The 24,175-nt window shown below is 43.9% G+C and overlaps 1 protein-coding gene across 1 annotated transcript in view; it reads left to right on the forward strand.

The window, feature by feature from the left end:
- Positions 1-23,695, forward strand: part of LOC134360110 (LIM/homeobox protein LMX-1.2-like) — a 264,136-nt gene extending 240,441 nt beyond the window's left edge. The window contains exons 4-8 of the mRNA XM_063074189.1: positions 9,403-9,581; positions 14,132-14,209; positions 15,298-15,364; positions 17,657-17,818; positions 23,374-23,695. Coding sequence (XP_062930259.1) covers positions 9,403-9,581; positions 14,132-14,209; positions 15,298-15,364; positions 17,657-17,818; positions 23,374-23,531 — 644 coding nt within the window. The 3' untranslated portion in view covers positions 23,532-23,695. The remainder of the gene's footprint in view (positions 1-9,402; positions 9,582-14,131; positions 14,210-15,297; positions 15,365-17,656; positions 17,819-23,373) is intronic.
- Positions 23,696-24,175: the final 480 nt, after the last annotated feature.

Genomic DNA, 24,175 nt, shown 5'->3' on the forward strand with positions numbered 1-24,175 from the left:
ACTTGAGTTGAAGCGTCCTTGAAAGTGAGACCTAAATAAGTAAGATGGGATTTGTCCAACACCACTTGTGTCATTTTGCACCGAGAGTGGAGAAGATCTGCAACTTGACTATAAAATCCCTTAGGACTTGTTAGAAGAGATCTTGAGAGGTACATGAGGAAGAATAATTTAAACTATATGGGGACATAATGTGGGAATGAGGATGAACAGAGTTTCAATGGATTTAATGGGTAGGACTGCCTCTTTCACTGCCATAACAATTCTGTAATCCTGTGATTTCCAGAATATCATCGACAGAATTTGAGCACATCCATTCCATTGGCCTTTAACTTCCTCTGATCCAAGAAGAACTCTCCTAGTTTCTCCCCTATAATAGTAGTCATCTCATAAAATGGTTGAAATGAATTGGCACCATGCTCTTCCCATAGAACTGACTATTGAACACAACAGTCAGGCGGAGACTGAATCAATGAACTACTGCTGATACTTTCTTCTTCCGCTTCCCCTTTTTTTCTCTTCCCATTCTTCCTCCCTTCTTTCCTCTTCCCATTCTTTCTCTTCCTTTTCTTCCTCTTCTTCATCTTCTTCCTTCCCTGCTCTTCTACCTCTATCTCATTCTCCTTTTCTTCTTCTCCTTCCTCTTCCTCTCCTTTCTTCCCTCCCCCTTTTCCTCTCCTTCTCTTCCTCTCCATTTATTTCTCTTTTCTTCTTCCTTATCCATTTCTTCTTCCCCTTTTCTTCCTCTCCCTCATCTCCTCCTTCTATATCCTCTCCTACTTCTTTATCTTCTTCCTCATCCTCACTTTCTTCATCTTCTCCTTGCCATAGATCACACCGCATGGACACTAACCCATCAGCCCAATGTGTTCACAGCAGCCATCAAACATCCATTTGCACTAATCATACACTACTCTTTTTCTTATCAGACTCAGACTCAGGTTTAATATCATGAAATTTGTCATTATGTTACAGCAGTACATTGCAATTATCATCATCATTATGTGCTGTGTCGTATGACAAGGGAAATCATGGTCTTTGACCGCAATTGTTCTTGGAAAGTTTTTTTTACAGAAGTGGTTTGCCATTGCCTTCTTCTGGGCAGTGTCTTTACAAGACAGGTGACTCCAGTCATTATCAATACTCTGCAGAGATTGTCTGCCTGGTGTCAGTGATCACATAACCAGGACTTGTGATATGCACCAGCTGCTCATACGATCATCCACCACTTAATCCCATGGCTTCACATGACCCTGATCAGGGGTTAAGCAGGTGCTACACCTTGCCCAAGGGTGACCTGCAGGCTAGCGGAGGGAAGGAGCATCTGGCACCTCCTTCGGTAGAGATGTATCTCTCCCCACCTCCCATCATTGCAAAACATAATAACAAAAAATTACAAATTACAATAAGTATATATAAAAATAAATTAAATAAGCAATGCACAAAAAAGAGGGAAAAAGTAGTGAGGTGTTGTTTATAGGTTCAATGTCCATTCTGAAAACTGATGACAGAGGGGAAGAAGCTGTTTCTGAATCATTGAGTGTGTGCCTTCAGGTTCCTGTACCACCTCGATGGTAGCAATGGAGAAGAGGGCTTGTCCTAGGCCAGCGGTCCCCAACCACCGGGCCACGGACCGGTACCAGGCCGCAAAGCATGTGCTACTGGGCCGTGAGGAAACGATACGAGTCATCTGCACCTTTCCTCATTCCCTGTCACGCACTGTTGAACTTGAACATAGGGTTGCCAACTGTCCTGTATTTGCCAGGACATCCCGTATATTGGGCTAAATTGGTTTGTCCCGTACTTCCCCCGCTGAGGTAGAGCGTTCCTATGAAACCTTTAGTAAGCCGAAATGGCGTAAAGCAAAGAAGCAAATACCATTAATTTATATGGGAAAATTTTTTGAGCGTTCCCAGACCCAAAAAATAACCTACCAAATCATAGGAAATAACACATAAAACTGAAAATAACACTAACATATAGTAAAAGCAGGAATGATATGATAAATACACAGCCTATATAAAGTAGAAATAAGTATGTATGTGCAGTATACTCAGTAAGATTAAGCCAAAACCAATTTGTGGGGAAAAAAATCAGCACGTACGTGCATGCGCACATCACATGCGCACACAGGTACCCGCACAAGGCTTCATGGTCGTGGTAGTCTTTCCTGGGGTAGACACAAGTGTCCTGGGATTTGACTGCTACTTTTGTCCCTTATTTGGGAGTGAGAAAGTTGGCAACCCTAACTGTAAAAGACATGTTGAGGTGAGTTTAACCCTACTTGAACACACCCCCCCCCCCCCAGGTTGGCCGGCCCACAAGACTATTGTCAATATTAAACGGGTCCACGGTGCAAAAAAGGTTGGGTCCCCTGTCCTAGGTGATGGGGGTCCTTAATGATGGATGCTGCCTTTTTCTTCCCACATTGCCATCACACTGCCCCTGATTCTGCCACTCACCCACAAACTGGGGGTAATGGATCGTGGCCAGTTAACCAACCAACCCGCGTGTCTTTGGGATGTGGGAAGGAACCAGAGTACCCGGAGGTGGTCTCAGGACAAACGTGCAAACTCCATCCACGCGGCTGTGGCGGTCGGGATCGAACTGTGACGCCACAGCTGAGAGGCTGCATCTCCACCCGTGCTGCCTCTTTTCTCCTCACGTGTCTGTTCGCCAACATTGGGCCACAACAGTGCTGGTTGTGAACGTGTGACTGGTGTCTGGAGACAGCAAGTCTGGCAGCCAGAAGGGCTCTCGGAGCCACAATTTGAATGCTCTGTCGTGGCCCACACTACATCTGTCTTTGAATTTATGTCACTGCTTTGCTCGCCCACACCGGACCATCTGCTGCCTTCCTGTGATTGGTGGATGGATTTGATTTGATGCCAGTTGGATATGATGACAAACTGGCATTGTTAGGACGTGCCCAGAACCTCATCCCCAGCTGGTTGTGGCAGACACACATACTGTACTGGTGACATATGCTTCATTCTGCCTCTGTAGTTCAGTTCCATAACTCCACAAACAGAGCTTTCAAATCCAGCGACGCTAGATTGATTCCTAAACCACACTTTCTTGTTCCAAGATTCCCACCGACCTGTACCTTTCTGGCATGTATGTGGAGTGGTAGAGTCAAACAGCACAGTGAGAAGCCCTTCAGCCCATTGACTCTGTCCTGTATGTCAAATATCATGTTATACAGTACTAGCCCTTTTCCCCACCACTCTGCTTCTAGCTTTCAAACCCATTGTGTTTCAAGTGCTCACCTGAATGGGCTTAAATATTCTGAGACTTTCTGCCTCTATCACCTGCTCATGGAGGGAGTTTCAGGCTTCAACCCCTTCTGGTCAAAAATATTCTTCTTCAAGTCTCCTATTGTAAGCATACAGTATGCCCTCTGGTTATGCACACCCCTGCTGGAGTGGAAAGTTCATCTGTTCCCTGAAATCTTGTATATCTCAATTGGACAACTCCTTGCATCTTCTTGCAAAGAGGGTAAGTCCGGTATCTCCAGAGTCTCCTTGTAATTGAAACATTACTTCCCAGGCAACATCCCCGTGAATCTTCTCTGCACCTTCTCTAGTGCAATCATATCCCTCCAATGGGGCGACATGGCAGCACAGCGGAGAGTACACCAGTGATCACCCATCAGGATTCAGTTCCCATCACTGTCTGTAAAGAGTTTGTACGTTCTCCCTGTGGCTGGGTGGGTTTCCTCCAGGTACTACGAATTCCTCCTATATTTCAAAGACCTACAGCTTAGGGTTAGGGTTAATAAGTTGTGGGCATGTTATGTACTGTTTTGTACCAATGACCAACACAGGTTGGTCACTGTATGTTTCAATGCACATGTGACAAATAAATATTAAAACCTTTAATATCCTAATCTTAAAATATTAATTTCTCAGAAATGCACACAGTACTTCAGCTGTGGCCTTACCAATGATTTATAGATCGGTACTACAAATACTTATCTCTCTTATATACTACGCCCAAACTAAACTCTGCCATCTTAACGACCTCATGTATTTGTGTTGCTGCTTCAATAGGTCCCTCCGTTCTTCAATAGTTTTTGGGGTCCTACCAATCACCATGTATATCCTATCCTAATTAACTCTTCCGAAATATAGCACTTTACGTGTTTTCAGCATTAAGTTCCATCTGTTATTCCTCTGCTCATCTTGCCAGTGATCAATATTATTCCATCGTTGATGATGGTATCCATGTTATGCACAACACTACCATCTGTTAAACATAGCTGCTGCATTTATATTCTGATCATCACTGAAGGGAACAGATATCAAGGGTCGCATCACAGATCTCTGCCATACATGATTCTAATCACAACAACCACCCCTAACTGTTGCCCTCTTCCTCTATTCAACAAACCAATTTTGGATCCATAAAATCATAAGACAAGGAAGCAGAATTAGGCCATTTGGCCCATCGGGTCTGCTCCATCATTCTATTATGGCTGATTTATTATCCCTCTCAACTCCATTCTCCTGCCTCCTCCCTGTAACCTTTGAGTAATCAAGACCTATCAACCTGCACTTTATATATACCCAGTGACTTGGCCTCCACAGCAGTCTGTGGTGATGAATACACAGATTCACCACCCTCTGGCTAAAGAAATTCCTCTTCAGTTTTGTTCTAAAGGGACATCCGTGTATTCTGAGGTTGTGCCCCCTGGACTTAGACTCTCCCACCATAGGAAACATTCTCTCCATGTTTACTCTGTATGCACTCAGTGGCTAATTTATTAGGTACACCTGTATACCTGCTCATTAATGCAAATATCTAATCAACCAATCACGTGGCAGCGACTCAATTTATAAAAGCATGCCGACACAGTCAAGAGGTGATTTTGTTGTTCAGACCAAAACATCAGAATGAAGAAGAAATGTAATCTAATGCAGCTAGATGGTTTGAGTATCTCAAGAAATTTCTGATCTCCTGGGATTATACAGGAGTCTATAGAGTTTATTGGGAATGGTGCTAGAAACAAAAAAAAAAATCCAGTGAGTGGTGGATTTGTGGGTGAAAACATCTTGTTAATGAAAGGGTCAAGGGGATTATTCAGATTGATTCCAGCTGACAAGAGGGCTATAGTAACCGAAATAACCCACATGTCACAACAATGGTGGGCAGAGGAGCATCTCTGAACGCACTATGGGTTGAACTTTGACGTGGATGGGCTACAGGAGCAGAAGATCACACCAGGTTCCACTCCTGTACCTAATAAAGTGGCCACTGAGTGAAAATGGATCCAGTTGCTGAATTGCCCCAGATTCTATGGGTTCTTACCTTTTGCGCCAGTATCGCATGTGGGACCTTCTCTGTTGAAGTCACTACACCGTGGCACCTTCATCAGCAGTGTTGAAAAATTAGTTCAAGTTAGTCTGATGTGACCTCCACGTAACAAAACCAAGCCGACTATCCCAGATCAATCCAATCTCTGCTAGTGCCGATTAATCCTGTCCTTCAGAACCTTTCCCACCAATCCTTCCACTAATATTCCCGTGTTGTTAGAAATACCAGCTAACATTTTAAAAGTTCAAAAGACTTCCAATTGTTTCCAATCCTACTGATGATAAATACAGCTGCTACTGGAGAGGTGCTTAGCTGGAGGGTCAGAAGTTGCGTTTCAATTCTGTTACTGTTTTCATCCCAGTTAAGTGGACGTGTGACATTTTGAGTCGGTTAGTAATGACATTGCTCCGCGTATAACTAGCCGGGGTTGTTTTCTTTAGCGTTTCATGAAGAAACAGCACGTAACTCAATTCCGTGCGCCCACTGAAACATCCACACCCATTACTCATGATGTGGTACAGGCGCAGCTGTTCTATATTTTGCTGCAGACAACTGTCAAAGAATTTGTCAAAGCATCTCTGCGGGCCTGTTTTTGTTTACGGGGCATTCCTTCTTAACTCAGAGCCGCCCAGCGCAGATTCCACGTTTGATTAACAGCCCAGACACAAATACGGCACTGAGGAACACCAAGAGTTAACTAACCTTGATGGTATTCAGATGGCAGAGTACAAACTGCTCCCCATGTCCAAGTCATCAACAGCGGATGATCAAAGACCCGTTAGTATCTACAGGAAGGCAGAGAGCGCCGAACATGTGGAGGGAGGCATCACGCCATTGTTTGCTCTTAAGATGTTTCTGAAAGATGATTTCTTTAATGTCGCTTTATAAATGGCGAAGATGTGATGTCAGTCAGCGGCTGCCAGACCTGCAGCAACTCTCCAAAGACTAGAAGTTATCAGGTTTGGAGAGCCATTAAATTTAAATGGCATTTCAGGAAGTTAATAATGACACAGTTATTAAGACAAGTCAGGCAGCGTTTGATCATTACATAAATATGTTGAATTGAAATAAAAGAGGATCATCTTGCAGAGGCCCAGTTCAAGACGAAGTCAATGGCAAACTCTGCGAAAATAAATCACTTTTCAGCTGGTGAAACTTTTTTTTTAACAGAGCTTTTGCCGAAGTAAAAACCTGCTGATTGAGTTTACGTTTTGTGTTTTAGTAATTGACTTCCAAAGTCACCCACTGAAAATGTAACTTCAGAAATCTGTAAGAGCTCTCACTTTTAAACATGGGTCCCTTTGCCAGATTAAGTCACATTTTTAAAAATTAATTCCAGCACTCTTCCTATTTTCTGGACACCCCTCGTTACTTGCACTTTGTTGTCTGAAGTAATAATCTCCACCTGTGCGTAATGTTATGGGAATTAATGAGGCTTCCAGCACTTAGATCAGAAAAAAAAATAAATGAAAGGAATCTTACAAACAAGGTTGCAAGTTATAGAAGTTGGAAATCATGGACCACAAAACTGTCAACATTTGGAACTGGCAGTCCTTTACGAACGGTATTGAGATGAGAGCGAGACCTCCCTGTGGAGTCCAGGCTGCAATATAACGACAACATCAAACAACATATAAAGGAGCAGCAGGCAAATCACCAACAGGGAGCCCCATTTGTGTGCGGTCAGCCCTTTCCATCCCAAATTAGCCCATGTGTGGTGGAGGTAACGATTCAAACTGAGAGCTGATGCATGTCAGCCCCAACCTGGTGATGTCAGGAGTCTCAGGCAGCCCGACAGATGCATCATCGGGAGGCCTCAAACTGTCCCCGTCGTCAAATCGCACATGGTCTCTCCAACCTGAAGTATCTTGAACATATTGTCTTGCATCTCTGCCTTTCCATCTGTCTACTTTTCAACCAGCATGTCCCTGTCTGTTTTCCTTTCTGTCTGCTGTGTCAAACTCATTAGGCTAATAACGCCAAATTCCTTCATCCGCCCTGCATCCATCCTCTATGCCTCATGTGCCCATCTAAGAACTCTTAAATGCATCAATTGCATCTGTTTAGTTCAGCATAACAATGTGGGCTGAAGGGCCTTTTCCTGAGCTGTATTGTTCTATGTCCTCTGTTCTATATCTATCTCCATGCCAGGCATCAGCCGCTCTCCGTGTAAGAAAAACATGCCCAACACATCCGCTTTGAACATTTGCCCCTCACCTTGAATGCGTGCCTATATGCACCTTAATTGTACGTCTGCTTTTCTATATCCATCCTGCTATCTTTCTATCTCTCCGACTGTCTGTCTATTCATCCATCTGTCAGTCATATGGTTGTCTATCTGTTTATTCATACCTCTACTCTTGGTGGCCACTTTATTATGTACTTCCTGTACCTAATAAAGTGGCCACTGAGTGTATGTTCGTGGTCTTCTACTGCCGTAGCCCATCCACTTCAAAGTTTGATATGTAGTGCATTCAGAGATGTTCTTCTGCACACCGCTGTTGTTACACATGGTTATCTGAGTTCCTGTCTCCTTCCTGTCAGCTTGAACCAGTCTGGCCATTCTCCTCTGACCTCTCTCATTAACAAGGCATTTTTGCCCACAGAACTGCTACTCACTGGATTTTTTTTTTGTTTTTCACACTGTTCTCTGTAAACTCTAGAGCAGGGGTTCCCAACCTTTTTTTTATGCATGGATCCCTACCATTAACTGAGAGAGGGATCCCCTGCTCTAGACACTACCATGCATGAAAATCCTAGGAGATCAGCAGTTTCTGAGATACTCAAACCACCCCATCTGGCACCAACAATTATTCCACACTCAAAATCATTTAGACCAGATTTCTTCCCCAAATTCTGAACAACAACTGAACCTCTTGACCATGTCTGCAGGCTTATATGTATTGAGTTGCTGCAGATGACTGGATGATTAGCTATTTGGATATTTGCAGGTGTATCTAATAAAGTGGATACTGGGTGTATACCTCTGTCGGTCTGTCTAGAGCTATTCATTTGTTTGTCTGTATGTCAGTGTACCCATCTAACCCTCGAGCTAACTCTGTGTCTTAGTCTAACTATCTCTTCGACCATCCCGCCCCTGCGTCCCTCTGACTGTCAGTCTTGAAGTACAGGCAATCAAACTTCATTAGAACAACCAGTTTTGGGTGCACAGTTATTGTAAATTGGAACACTCTCAGTAAAAAGGGGGCAGAAAATGCATCATTTCTAAATCTTTATATTGGATTTAACTGGAATTTAATTCATTTGGCTCTGTTTTAAAGATCGTTTCCAATCCTTAAATCAATTCATCCTTACTTTAATTAAACTACTTTTGCAAGAATCTAGCATGAACCAGGTTTGAGAACTTTGCCTGGTTCCTCGTGGTCCTACTAATACTAAATTTGGGTATAAAATCGAGGCGATGAGATTGGTAGAATTTTCACAGAGTCTCAATGGGCTCATTGGCCTATGACAATCTGTTAATTTATTGTTTGTTTATTATGAGATACAATGTGGAACAGGCCCTTCCGGTCCACCAAGCCACACTGCCCAGGTTCCCACCTATTAATGGCGGTGCTGGCTCGAAGGGCCGAATGGCCTACTCCTGCACCTATTGTCTATCGTCTATTTAACCCTAGCCTCATCAGGGGACAATTTACAATGATTAATTAGCCTACTAACTGATACACCTTTGGAGTGTGGGGGGGGGGGGGCAAACCAGAGCACCTGGAAGAAACCCGCGTTGTCAAGGGGAGAACATACAGACAGATTTGAACTCCAAGCTCTGGAATTCCCTGAGCTGTAATGGCATTGCACTAACTGCTACAAAATTGTCTCAGCACGGAAGCACGAGTAATGAACAGATCTTCATTGGCGCCACTATTAAGGTCAGGCGTTAAGATATATGATTGGGGTAGAAACCAGAAGGTCTTTGATGCAACTGACCTTTGGATTGGGATTGAAAGTAAAATATATCTATTTCACTCCCCATTTCTCAACTCGAGCAGAAAAATAGGCAGAAATTTGACTATGTTTTTACGCTCTTGCTGTGCCCTTTTAAACTGACGGTGAATTCTGATACTCTTGCAGTAAAGAGTGATGACGAAGATATTGACATTAAGCCAAACAAGATTCAGGGAATACAGGGGAAGGCTTGCGAAGATGGCAAGGATCAGAGGAGGCCAAAACGCCCCCGGACCATCCTCACCACCCAGCAAAGGAGAGCATTTAAGGCGTCATTTGAAGTGTCTTCCAAACCTTGCAGGAAGGTGAGGGATTTTCAACTTATGGTTCTGCACAACTACATTATTTACCTGTCCTAACCTGTGGGATCTCCAAGCAGAAAATATTTAGGACTAGGGTAAGGCAATTTCCTCAGGGCCAGTTTAATTTCACGACATACCTTATGAGATCAATAGCTTGGCCTTTTCTCCTTGGAGCGACGGAAGATGAGAGATGACCTGTTAGAGGTATATAAGATGATGTGGGGCATTGATCGTCTGGATAGCCAGAGGCTTTTTCCCAGGGCTGAAAGGGCTAACACGAGGGGGCGCAGTTTTATGATGCTCGGAAATAGGTACTGAGGGGATGTCAGGGGTAAGTTTTTCACACAGAGAGTGGTGGGTGTGTTAAATGCACAATAGGGTCTTATAAGAGCCTCTTAGATAGGTATATGGAGTTTAGAAAAATAAAGGGCTATACACTAGGGAAATTCTAGGCAGTCTCTAGAGTAGGTTTCATGGTCAGCACAACATTGTGGGCCGAAGGGCCTGTAATATGCTGTAGATTTCTATGTTCTATGTTCTATTTTCTATGACGTGTGTCAAGTGTTGACAGGAGGACCAAACAATTGAAGCCCCTGGGATTTTCCCTCTGGAAATCAGTGCGAAGCTCTAGGTACCCCTGGAACTTCAGTCTGATTCTGAGTGGGAAGATCTGACCTGGTTATCTGTACAATTAGTGCTGAGACCATGAGATCCAAATCTACCACAGCAACTGGGGAATCTAAATTCTGAATCAGAATTAGAATCAGGAGCATGTTCATTGACATAATGAATGTCATGAAATTTGTTGTATTGTGACGGCAGTACAGTGCAATACATAAAATATACTATATATATGTAAATATATATACTATAGTACATATAGATGGAAGGGAGAAGAAGCTAGAATAAGAAGGTGGGGGGGCAGGATAAGGAGGATATGCTAAATGATGATAGGTGAGGCTAGGTGCGTAGGGGAGGGGGAATGAAGTAAGAAGCTGGGAAATGATAGGTGGAAGAGGTAAAGAAGCTGAAGAAGGTGGAATCTGATAGGAGAGGATTTCTGTCACTCTGACCCTAGTTAGTTTGGATTTAGCAGGCAGTTCCTCTCCTCTGAGTTGTAAACTTCATGGTCTGCCCCAGAGAGTGATAACAAAAATGCTTGGTGATGTGTTAAACTGAAACTGTATAACTGCTATAACGAGAGGTTAGACAAATTTGGGTTGTTTTCTCTGGAGTGGCGGACGCTGAGTGGAAATCTGATAGTGGTTTATAAGATTATCAGAGGCATAGATAGAGTAGACAGACAGTATTTTTTTCCTAGGGTTGAAATGTCTAACACCAGAGGGCATGCATTTAAGGTGAGAGGGGGAAACTTTCAAGGAGATGTGCGGGGAAGTTTTTTTGCACAGAGAATGGTGCTGCCTGGAATGCACTGCCTGGGGTAGTTTTAAGAGACATTTAAACTTGGCACATAAATATGAGTAAAATGGAGGGATATGGACATCATGTAGGCAGAAGGAATTAGTTTAGTTGACCATTTGGTTATTAATTGATGTGGCCCAACATTGTGGGTGAAGCGCCCATTCTATTAGATTAGATTAGATTATGAGGACACTCAGTCCTTGTTTATTGTCATTTAGAAATGCAGCATGCATTAAAAAATGATACAATGTCCCTCTATGTTCTAGTTCCATGTTTTAAAGCTCCTTTTCTTCTTTGTTGAATATGTGAGACAGTTGGAAATATTCGGCAGGCTGTGCTAAGAGAAACAGTTAACATTTCATGTCTGGAGCTCTTCCCCAGAGCATAGGATTAGCAGTAGGCCACTTGGCCCCATATCTGTTCCACCATTCATTGCAGATCTACCCCTGACCTCACTGTGTGCTCAGTCCACTGTTGTTCACTCTGCTGACCCAAGACTGTGCTGCAACACACAGCTCGAACTACATTATCAAGTTCGCCGATGACACGACCGTGGTGGGTCTCATCAGCAAGAACGATGAGTCAGCATACAGAGAGGAGGTGCAGTGGCTAACGGACTGGTGCAGAGCCAACAGCCTGTCTCTGAATGTCAACAAAACAAAAGAGATGGTCGTTGACTTCAGGAGGACATGGAGCGACCACTCTCCGCTGAACATCGACGACTCCTCCGTAGAGATCGTTAAGAGCACCAAATTTCTTGCTGTTCACCTGGTGGAGAATCTCACCTGGTCCCTCAACACCAGCTCCATAGCAAAGAAAGCCCAGCAGCATCTCTACTTTCTGCGAAGGCTGAGAAAAGTCCATCTCCCACCCCCCATCCTCACCACGTTCTACAGAGGTTGTATTGAGAGCATCCTGAGCAGCTGCATCACTGCCTGGTTCGGAAATTCCACCATCTCGGATCGCAAGACCCTGCAGCGGATAGTGAGGTCGGCTGAGAAGATCATCGGGGTCGCTCTTCCTGCCATTACAGACATTTATACCACACGCTGCATCCGCAAAGCAAACAGCATTATGAAGGACCCCACTCACCCCTCATACAAACTCTTCTCCCTCCTGCCATCTGGAAAAAGGCACCAAAGCATTTCGGCTCTCACGACCAGAGTATGTAACAGTTTCTTCCCCCAAGCCATCAGACTCCTCAATACCCAGAACCTGGACTCACACCAACCTACTGCCCTCTACTGTGCCTGATGTCTTGTTTATTATTTATTATTATTTGTTGTAGTGCCTGCGCTGTTTTGTGCACTTCATGCAGTCCTGGATAGGTCTGTAGTCTAGTGTAGTTTTTGTGTTTTTTTCTTACGTAGTTCAGTGTAGTTTTTGTATTGTTTCATGTAGCACCATGGCCCTGGAAAATGTTGTCTCATTTTTACTATGTTCTGTACCAGCAGTTATGGTTGAAATGACAATAAAAAGTGACTTGACTTGACTTCTCCTCTTCTGTGCCAGTTCCTCCATAACTCTCGGTTCCCATATCTTTCACAGATTTTCATCTATTGATCTTTAAATGCCCCCAGTTATATGACTTTCACAACCTGCCACAACAGAGAATTCCAGAGATCCACCACCTCTGCATAAAGAGCTTTCTATGCATTTTAAATGACCACCCCCTAATCCTATAACTATGTCCTCCTCTGTGGAAACACCTCAACTTCCACCTCGTTGTGCCTCATCAGCACCTTATATATCTCAATGAGATCTCCAAAACTCCCAAGATCTAATTCCTTTAGCTGCTTATGATAGGCTTATTGACTTCTTTTGACGGGTCCCGGATCTGAAACGTTGACAGTTTCTCTCTCCACAGCTGCTGCCTGAACGGCGGAGTATTTCCAGCACTTTCCGTTCTTGTTTTAGATATCTAATATTTGCAGTTTTTAAAACAAATATTGAGCCTTTTTACCTTTTGGTCTTTAACCAGACATGGAGCAAAGAAAGATGCTTCAAACTTTCAAGCCTGCTTTGCTGATTCGGAGGCTTATGCCACAAGACAACCCTACTCCTCTCCTACCCAACCCCCCAGCTGATCAGTTATATCTGCTGAAGAGCACAGTTTCCATTTCTCTGACTTGATAGAGGCTGAGAGGATCTTTCTCCCCATCGGTGGATATAGAACACGGAAAAATAGCTTCAGAATGAATAATCACTTATTTAAGGCACAGCTGAGGAGGAAGTTCGTCAGGGAATCAAGAATCTATGGAATTCTTTCCCCACAGAGTCTGTGGAGACAGTGACATTGAATCTGATCTAGGCTAAATAGATTTTTGGTAATTTATGGAGACAGTGGTGGGGAACAGGCAGGAAAGTTGAGCTCAGTTTTGAAGGACATTGCAGTGCAGTCAGTTTACAGCATCAGTGATCACGGACCGGGGTTCAATTCCCACGTTGCATGTAAGGAACTTGTAGGTTCTCCCAGTGACCACGAGGGTTTCGTTCCACATTTACAAAGATAGACAGTTGGGGTTAGTAGGTTGTGGACATGCTATATTGATGCCAGTGGCCTGGTGGCACTTGCTGCTGCCCTTTACAGCCCTCGATGATTTATTTGACACAAACAAAGCTTTTCACTGTATGTGTCAATGTTTTGATGTACATGTGACAAATAGAGCTAATCTTTATATTTATTTGTGGCTAAAATGAGAACCCCTCCAAGAGGACCACAACCTTGTCATCGGGCTTGTGTGCCTCAATGACCCGGAGAGCGATGTCGTCTGGAGTCAGGGCTTTATGCTTTGGCTCTCGGTAGGGTCACTCATGCCAAACAGGTCAAAGGGTAGAGGTCAGACTAAAAGTGGTCCACCGGTCCTCCAGGATCAGGGATTCAGCTTAGGGCTAACAATCCTGACTGTCCTAAACACCAGTGGGATAATGGGCAGTAGGTAAACCAAATAAGATCTGCCATGTTCTCATTCAATGATGGAGCAGGCTCAGGTACTGAAAGGGCAGCTTGCACTCTTTTTCCTTATGTTCTTGTCTTCCGTAACATATTTATTAAAAGCAGCTTTAAGCATTCTTTGAGTATAATTGCTTTCTGTGTGCTTGTTAAAGAGAATATTCTTTTTGCTCAACAGGTCAGAGAAACTCTTGCAGCTGAAACAGGGCTCAGTGTCCGCGTAGTTCAAGTTTGGTTCCAAAATCAAAGAGCCAAGGTAACCACAGCTTTGTCACAACCCACTTGGAATTTCTGTCATAGTTTTTCAAATGTTCTTTCTCTGCCTTTCAATTGGCAGAGGCAGAGAGTTCAAATCTCATCATGCTATCTGTGGTCTGATTTCAGCCCATGTGAAATCCGACATCCAGAAATAAACACAAGAGATTCTGCCAATGCTGGAAATCCAGAGCAACACACACAAAATGCTGGAGGAAGTCAGCAACTCAGGCAGCATCTGTGGAAATGAATAAACAGTCGACGTTTCAGGCTGACATCCTTCTTCTGGACTGGAAAGGAAGGGGAAGTTGCCAGAATGAGAAGATGGGGCGAGGGTGAAGGAGGATAGATGGAAGGTGATAAGTTAAGCCAAGTGGGTAGGAAAGGTAAAGGACTGGAGAAGAAGAGATCTGATAGGAGAGGAGAATGGACCACAGGAGAGAAGCTGGGGGATCCCCAGGGGGAGGAGATAGATAGATGGGAGGAGGCAAGAGGCCAGAGTGGGAATAGAAGAAGAGAGGAGGGTGAAGGTAATTTTTTTAACTGGAAGGACAAATCGATATTCATGCCATCAGATTGGAGGCTACCCAGATTGAATATAAAGTGTTGGTCCGCCACCCCTGAGGGTAGCCTCATTGTGGCACAAGAGGAGACCATCGACCGACGCATTGGAACGGGAATGGGAATTGGAATTAAAATATCTGGCCAAAAAGCTCTGCTTTTGGCAAAAGGAGTGGAAGAGCTCAGTGAAGCGGTCCCCCAATTTATGATGGTTCTCACCAATGTAGAGAAGGCTACACCAGGAGCACCGGGAAGTTCCACCTTAGGCACTTGAAGGTCCTTTATCAAAGACCTGTGCCTAGGCCACTGATATTCACTCAGGGGCCACTTTATTAGGTACCTGCTGTTGTTCCTCCAAAATTTTGTGTGTGAGAAAGACATGCCTGATTTCGGATAAAACACTCATGTAGCATGAACTATGAAGACTTCTGATTTATTTGTTGAAATTTAGTTGTTTAATTAAATCAAAGATATTTTTGAAACTTTCTCCCAATTGCAAACTGATATTTATTTTTTGCGATTTTTAAGATGAAAAAATTGGCCCGACGTCAACAGCAGCAACAAGAACAACAAAACGGTCAACGTCTTGGACAAGGTACGTGGTGATAAACTGGGCACGGGCTTGGACTCAAATTGTTCAGTTGATACACGTTTGGATCATAATTTGTGGCTGTTCAGTACTTTGTAACAAAGATCGCAGGGAATGCTGAAGTGCATCACAGTCAGAGAATAGGAATGCCAGCTGGAGTCATTCAGCTTGGAAACAGGCCCTTCAGCCCCTCCATACCATACTGACAACAATGCATAGTGGTTAGCACAATTACTTTACAGTGCAGTGACCCAGGTTCGATTCCCACTGCTGCCTGTAAAGAGTTTGTATGTTCTCCCCATGGCCGTGTGGGTTTCCTCCTTCAGTCCAAAGATGTACTGGTCAGTAGGTTAATTAGTCATTCTAAATTGTCCCATGATTAGACTAGGGGATTGTTGTGTGGTGTGGCTCAAAGGGTCGGAAGAGTTGCAGGGCCTATTCTGTGCAGTATCTCTATAAAATAACAAATAAAATTTGCATTTGCCAGTGTTTGGCTCATATTCTTCCAAACATAGAACATTACAAGACATTATAGGCCCTTCGGCCCACAATGTTGTGCCAGCCTTTTACCTCTCCTATCCATGCACCTGTGAAGTAACTTTTAAATGTTGTTAATATACCTGCTTCAGCCACTTCCTTTGGCAGCCCATTCCACGTACGAATAAACCTCTGGGTGAAAAAAATTCTCCTCAGTTTCCTATTAAATCTTTCCACTGTCATGTCAAATCTACCGCATGCCCTCGGGTTCTTGATTCTCCAGCCCTAGGAAAAAGACCTGTTCACCCTTTCTCTGCCCCTCGTGATCTGATACACATCCAAAAGATCACCCCTCATTCTCCTGCGCTCCCCCGGAGAAAGTCCTGGCCTGCTTAGTCTCTTTCCATAGCACAACCCCTTGAGTCCTGACAGCATCATCATAAATCTTTTCTGCATTCTTTAAAGCTGAACAGTGTGTCGGGAGGCACAGTGACACTATAGTTGTGCTGCTGCATCACTCCACAAACTGGGTTCCAATCTCATCTTGAATGCTCTCTATGTGGAGTCTGCAAGTTCTCTCTGCAATCATATGGATCACCCCCCCCCCCATCAACCGTGCTGTAGATCCCCCCCACATCATCTTCTCATTGCTGCCATCAAGAAAGAGGCAAGGGAGCCTCAGGACTCAGGAACAGTTATTACCCCTCAACCCTCAGCCTCTTGAACCAAAGGGATAAATTCACTCACCCCAACACTGAATTGTTCCCACAACCTGTGGGCTCACTTTCAAGGACTCTCCATCTCATGTTCTCAGTATTTATTACTATATATTATTATTATTTCTTTTTATTCTTACTGGCTACTGTGAATTACCCCTAACGGTGGGTGGCAGAAGATTAAACAGGGTGGAGCTGGGCCTGTGTGTGTATGAGAGAGAGAGAGAGATGGAGAGAGAGGAGAGAGGGAGGGAGAGAGAGATGATGAGAGGTAGCAAGTGAGAGAGGGAGAGCTGGGGAGGGAGAGATGAAAAGAGAAGGAGAGAGAAAGAGCGAGAGAACAGGATTCAGGGAACTAAGTGGGAGAATGTAAATTTCAGAAATGTTCTAGGAGCTGCATTAGACTTGGTGGCCCAGATGGCCTCCAGTCATGTGATAAGGAGAATTTAGGACAATGTAATTGAGTAGAAATGGATCAAAACAGAAGTGAAATAGATATTACACACTGTGCCATAGCATTTAAAAAGATACAGGAATAAAATGAATTAGCTGATACATTTCCTTGGCTGACACAGATGAAGTGGGATGAATGGCCACTTTCTCTGCCATAAATTTCTATGATTCTTTGGTTGTGCCTTGAAGCTAGCAGAATGAAGAAAGTGTGAAAAATGTTTCCATTGATGCTGCCCCAACTACTGCTCCTTCACTTTGGCAGTTTAATTTCTTTTAAAAATTAAAATCTGTGTCTGTCCTAGATCATTTTAATTTAGATTACTTCTCTTGCCTGTGGTACAAACAGAATACAATATGAGGTGCCGTAGGGTACGGCTGATACCCCAGTCAGGGCATTTGCAGAGGATGCCTCGCTGTTGCAGTGGCTTGTAAATTATTAGAACCCATCAAGTTGTCCATAGTGGCATCTCCCCCGCACGTTCATCGCCTCGATTTATTGTCATGTACCTGTGAAAGATTAAAGCACTTTATTCAGGCGGAAGGCTTGTTACTTTCCAGCAAGGAAGCAAATCCATTCAGTTTTAAAGACACTGTTTCTTTAAGGCAGAAGGAAATGAGGGAACTTTCTTATGAATCTTCCTTTTGTTGGCAGAAGTGATGTCCAATAGAATGGACGGGGTGATAAACTCATACGCTCCGCTCGCAGCCCCACCACAGCAGCTGGTGTCCATGGAGCAGAACGGGTACAACTCCGACCCCTTCCAGCAAGGTCTCACCCCTCCCCAGATGCCAGGGGATCACATGAACCCATATGGTAGGTGACTACTTTCTTACTTATTCAGTCAAATTGAGTGCCCATCTCTCAAAGTCTTTAAACACCCGTCCTTCAAGGTCCTTGTTACTTGCTGGGTTATTCCAGAGAGACCAACATCAAGAATGAAATATGTTACTGTAGTCAGATAAAGGCTAGAACAGGTAAGGGCATGGATAGGCCAGATGTAAGTATAAGTTACATATATAGGTCTCAAATATACACACACACACACACACACACACACACACACACACACAAAGTTTTTATATATATATACACATACAAAGTTCTATCAGCCTGTTAACCTACTCTAAGATCAATCTAACCCTTTTCTCCCACATGGGCCTCCATTTTTCTTTCACTCATGTGCCTATCTAAGAGTCTAAGAGTCTCTTAAATTCCTCTAATATGTCTGCCTCTGCCACCACCCCTGGCAGTGTGTTCCACACACCCACCACTGTGTGTGAAAAAAACTACCATACTCCAGTTGCCTTAAAATTATCCATTCCTGCTCTGGGAAAGAGTCTCTGACTGCCCAGTCCATCTATGCCTCATCATCTTATAGATCTTTACCAAGTCACCTCGCATCCTCCTTCACTTCAAAGAGAAAAGCCTTAGCTCACTCAACCTATCCTCAGCAGTCATGCTCCTGGTAAATCTCATCTGCACCCCCTCTATAGACTTCACTTCTTTCCTTCAATGAGGTGACCAGATCTGAACACAATACTCGGGTAAGATATAGACTGATGTATGTCACATAGATATAGATCACATAGGTATATGTAAACCAAAAGTATTAATGCATGAGGAACATCTGTTCTGTCTGGGCCTGAACTCACCGAATGAAAAATGAAAGAGGATCTCACTGAAACATACTGAATATTGAAAGACCTAGAAAGAGTGGATGTGGAGAGGATATTTCCTATGGTGGGAGAGTCTAGGACCAGAGGACATAACTTCAGAATAGAAGGTTGTCCATATAGAACAGAGAAAAGGAGGAATTACTTTAACTAGAGGGTAGTGAATCTGTGGAATTCATTGCCACTGATGGCCAAGGAGGCTAAATCATTGGGTATATTTAAAGTGGAGGCTGAGAATTTCTTGATTAGTCAGGGTGTCAAAGGATACAGGGAGAAGGCTGGAGAATGGTGGGGTTGAAGGGAAATATAAGTCATCCAATCCTGCACAACAACGGTGAAGGGATAACTGTACTGATCTCGTGAAGTTATATTCAAATTCTTGGATAGATTACCTAGTTAGCTGATCTTTTCTCCACTCCATCCCTGCTTTTCCTATAACCACAATTATATCCTTGCTTTATGGTTCCAAATGATCTTAAGATCACTATTCTCTCTCATGGGGTTTAGCAGATTCCGAGTGGCCTCTAGACCTTGGGCACATAATCCTAAATCTCCACTGGTGGGGTGACACGATGACCATTTGACAGCTTGCCAAAGGCATCTGAACTGTATTTAACAACCGGTATTTTAAAAAACAGTTAGATCTCCAGTAAACTACAATATTTAGAAAAGTATCATTACAAAGATGTAGAAAATAATTGAAAGTGTTAAGATGAGGTTGACTCAAGGTTTAACTTTATTTATTAAATGTACATGGAACGATACAGTGAAATGAAATTTAACAACTAACCCACCTGATGGCTGGTGGAGGCAGCCCACAAGTGTCACCACTCATTCCGACGGCAGCAGAGCGAGCTCACGTAGCTTGGCAGTACAACATAGAACACGGCAAGCAATGAAACAACAAAGGCGAAAGATGCCTCTTTCGTCCCTCCCACCCAATGCACAAGCACAGTCCTCTAACCCCAAGACAGGCCATCTGCTTCAGCGTCCAGCCTCCAGCTGGCTCGGATCCCAACACGCCGACATTGGGCCTCAGGCATGTAGAATAAAGAAACAAAGCTCGGAGCTCACTTTAGTCAGCATGAATAAGAGGGGCCGAAGGGCCTGTTTCTCTGCTGCATAACTCTAAGCTATATAGGACCCTGGTCAGACCCCACTTGGAGTACTGTGCTCAGTTCTGGTCGCCTCACCACAGCAAGGATGTGGAAACCATAGAAAGGGTGCAGAGGAGATTTACAAGGATGTTGCCTGGATTGGGGAGCATGCCTAATGAGAATAGGTTGAGTGAACTCGGCCTTTTTTCCTTGGAGCGACGGAGGATGAGAGGTGACCTGATAGAGGTGTATAAGATGATGAGAGGCATTGATCGTGTGGATAGTCAGAGGCTTTTTCCCAGGGCTGAAATGGTTAGCATGAGAGGGCACAGTTATAAGGTGCTTGGAAGTAGGTACAGAGGAGAAGTCAGGGGTAAGTTTTTTTTTACGCAGAGTGGTGAGTGTGTGGAATGGGCTGCCGGTGACGGTGGTGGAGGCAGGTAGGATAGGGTCTTTTAAGAGATTCCTGGATAGGTACATGGAGAAAAATACAGGGCTATGGGTAACCCTAGGTAATTTTTAAGGTAAGGGCATGGTTGGCACAGCTTTGTGGGCCGAAGGGCCTGTATTGTGCTGCAGGTTTTCTATGTTTCTATGACTCTCGTACGCAGTTACCATGGAAACCATAGTTGGCCATCCCATTCAAATGGTGAGGGCTGTCCCCTTTGCTATTGTTGCTGTGAGGTGTGAGGCCATAATGCAAACAGTCCCTCAGATCCGGGTGTTCATGACAGCGTCTAACCTCCGGAATTGTGCAGAAGTCAGTAGCCAATCAACTTGAACACTGCCACGAACCAATAATTCCCTATGGAAACACCCGATGAATAGCAGAACAATCCATTCATCTGTATCCACACCCAGGCAGAGAGCCTCTGGGTTCATCATTTCATGTTCTACCACCCAACCGTTCTTACACTGAAATACCCCTGTCTTCTTTTTAAGTTCCTCTCATTATCATGTAATTTTTATTACGTATCAGTTAATCTTTAAATTTCTGCATTTCACGGCCATCTCAAGCACTGCGTAGAAGCTGTGAAGACATTAAAAATGAAAATGTTAAGTGATTTAATGCTGTCAATTTGTTGCGTAGTGGTTAGTGTGATATTACAGCTCGAGGCGTCAGAGTTCAGAGTTCAATTCCGAATGTCCTCCGTAAGAAAGTTTGTACGTTCTTCCTGCGTGCGTGTGTGTTTCTTCTGCGTACTCCGACTTCTTCCCACAATCCAAAGACGTATGGGTTAGTAGGCTCATTGGTCATTGTAAATTGTCCTGTAATCAGGCGAGGGTCAGATCAGTGGGATGCTGGGTGGCCCGGTTGTGGGTCAAAAAGCCCGTTCCACACTGTATTTCAAAGTAAAATTTATGAAATCTTACCTGCTATCCTCGTCTTCCTTCAATTATAGAATTAGAGAAGATGTAGGAGCTGCATATCTATTCATTATCTGTCCATTAACACCTTGAGATACAGGAACAGAATTTGGCCATTTGGCCCATCGAGTCTGCTCCGCCATTCCATCGTGGCTGGCCAAATTTTCCTCTCAGCCCCAATCTCCTGCCTTCTCCCTGTATTCCTTTATGCCCTGACCAGTCAAAAATCTATCTGTCTCTGCCCTAAATAGACATAAAGACTTGGCCTCCACAGCTGCCTGTAGCAAAGAATTCCACAGATTCACCACTCTCCGGCAAAACGAATTCCTCCTCATCGCCATTCTAAAAGGTCACTCGTCTATTCTGAGGCTGTGTCCTCTGGTCTTAGACTCTCCCACCATAGGAAACATCCTCTTCACATCCACTCTATCTCAAGGCCTTTCGCCGTTCGATAGGTTTCAATGAGGTCAACCCTCATTATTCTGAATTCTAGTGAATACGGCCCAGAACCATCAAGTGCTCTTCTCATGACAAGCCACTCAATCCTGGAATCATTTTTGTGAACCTCCTTTGAACCCTCTCCCATTTCAGCATATCCTTTCTAAGATAAGGGGCCCATAACTGTTCACAATGCTCCAAGTGAGGCCTCACCAGTACTTTATAAACTCTCAACATTACATCCTTGCTTTTATAGTCCTCTTGAAATGAATGCTCACATCACATTTACCTTCCTCAGCACAGACTTAACCTGCAAATTAACCATTAGGGAATCCTGCACAAGGACTCCCAAGACCCTTTGCGCCTGTTTTTTGTATTTTCTTTCCATTTAGAAAATAGTCAAGCCTTTCATTTCTTCTTCCAAAGTGCATGACCATACACTTCCCAAAGCTATATTCCATCTGGCATTTCCTTACCCATTAGAAACATAGGAACATAGAAAACCTACAGCACAATACAGGCCCTTTGGCTCACAGAGTTGTGCTGAACATGTCCCTACCTTAGAGATTACTAGGCTTACCTACAGCCCTCTATTTTACTAAGCTCCATGTACCTATCCAAAAGTCTCTTAAACGACCCAATTGTATCCGCCTCCACCACCGTTGCCGGCAGCATATTCCACGCACTCACCACTCTATGAGTAAAAAATTTACCCCTGACATCTCCTCTGTACCTACTCCCCAGCACCTTAAACCTGTGTCCTCTTGTGGCAACCATTTCAGCCCTGGGAAAAAGCCTCTGACTATTCACATCTTGTACACCTCTATCAGGTCACCTCTCATCCTCCTTCGCTCCAAGGAGAAAAGACCAAGTTCACTCAACCTATTCTCATAAGGCATGCTCCCCAATCCAGGCAACATCCTTGTAAATCTCCTCTGCACCCTTTCTACGGCTTCCACCACCTTCCTGTAGTGAGGCGACCAGAACTGAGCACAGTACTCCAAGTGTGGTCTGACCAGGGTCCTATATAGCTGCAACATTACCTCTCGGCTCCTAAATTCAATTCCACGATTGATGAAGGCCAATACACCGTATGCCTTCTTAACCACATTCTCCTGATCTGCCTAAGTCCTTCTGTAGCCTCTGTACTTCCTCAAAACTACCTGCCCCTCTACCTATCTTTGTATCATCTGCAACCTTTGCAACAAAGGCATCAATTCCATCATTCAAATCATTGACGCATAATGTAAAATGAATAGATCCCAACACATACTGCTGTGGAACACCACTAGTCATCTGCAGCTAGTCAGAAAAGGCTCCCTTTATTCCCACTCTTTGCCTCCTGCCAATCAGCCATTGCTTTATCCATACTGTGATACATGTTAAGCAACCTCATGTTCGGCACCTTGTCAAAGGCCTTCTGAAAATACAAATACACAACATCAACTGATTCTCCCTTGTCTATCCTACTTCTTATTCCAACAGATTTGCCAGGCAAGATTTCTCCTTGAGGAACCCATGCGGACCATAGCCTATTTTATCATGTGCATTATTGTTTTACGTGAATTACGGAAGAGTCGAATGATTTTATTGTTGGTTTGTAATAAAGGGTTAAATATACGTTTTTGAGTTGGAATTCAGTAGGAAGCATGACATGCAGTGCGATAGTCCCCCAATGACTCTTAGTTTGTTTTCAAGTGGTCGCTGCGGAAGGAACAGAGGCAGAAACATGCCTCTTGTGCTGATTCTCTAAATAAATGTAAATGTAACTGTCTCTGTTTTGTGATTTCAGGAAACGACTCCCTCTTTCATGACATCGATAGCGATACCTCCCTCACCAGCCTGAGTGACTGCTTCCTGGCTTCGTCCGAGGTTAATCCCATGCAGGCTCGGGTGGGTAACCCCATCGACAGGCTTTACTCCATGCAGAACTCATACTTTGCCTCGTGAAGGCCACCAGGACTTCAGAATGAAAATCCCACCTGACAGATTGTGTTGACTTTGAACGGAGGGGTGGAGGGGAAAAACTGTATGGCCGTAATCTCTTCTCATCCACTATTTCCCATGCGGCAGAGAAACTGACAGCAAGAAGACAATGAAAGTGACATACAAAAAGACAAATTCAATAGAATTGAAATCAACACAGCAATGAGAGCGTGGGTCACAGAAACTGCAGCTGCATTTCATTGTTTCAATGGTTTTATACAAATATTCCACAACTTATTGTCCTTAATTATTTACACAAATTTTGGGCGTCTCTTTCCTGCCCTGCTGCCATTCTCTGTTCAATATTTTTAATGGGAACTGGACCTCACAGATCAAAGAACATTTTACACACTGATTCTCCAAACAATGTAACAGAGGTTAGAAATTCTCGTATGCCTACTTTATCTTACTGAGCCAGATAGAATGCGTATTGTAGAGAGGGGATTGATGTGGGCTGTGCTGTCTTCATCTTTGCATGTTCTTCTATCTCATGCCATAGCTAACTCTATCATTAGGCTACAAAAGGCAATTCTCTCTCTCTGTCTCTCTCTCTCTCTCTCTCTGTCTCTCTCTCTCTTTCTTCCCCCCACTCCCTCTCCTCTCTCCCT

The sequence above is a fragment of the Mobula hypostoma genome, chromosome 21, assembly GCF_963921235.1.
Source record: "Mobula hypostoma chromosome 21, sMobHyp1.1, whole genome shotgun sequence".
Taxonomy (NCBI): Eukaryota; Metazoa; Chordata; class Chondrichthyes; order Myliobatiformes; family Myliobatidae; genus Mobula; species Mobula hypostoma.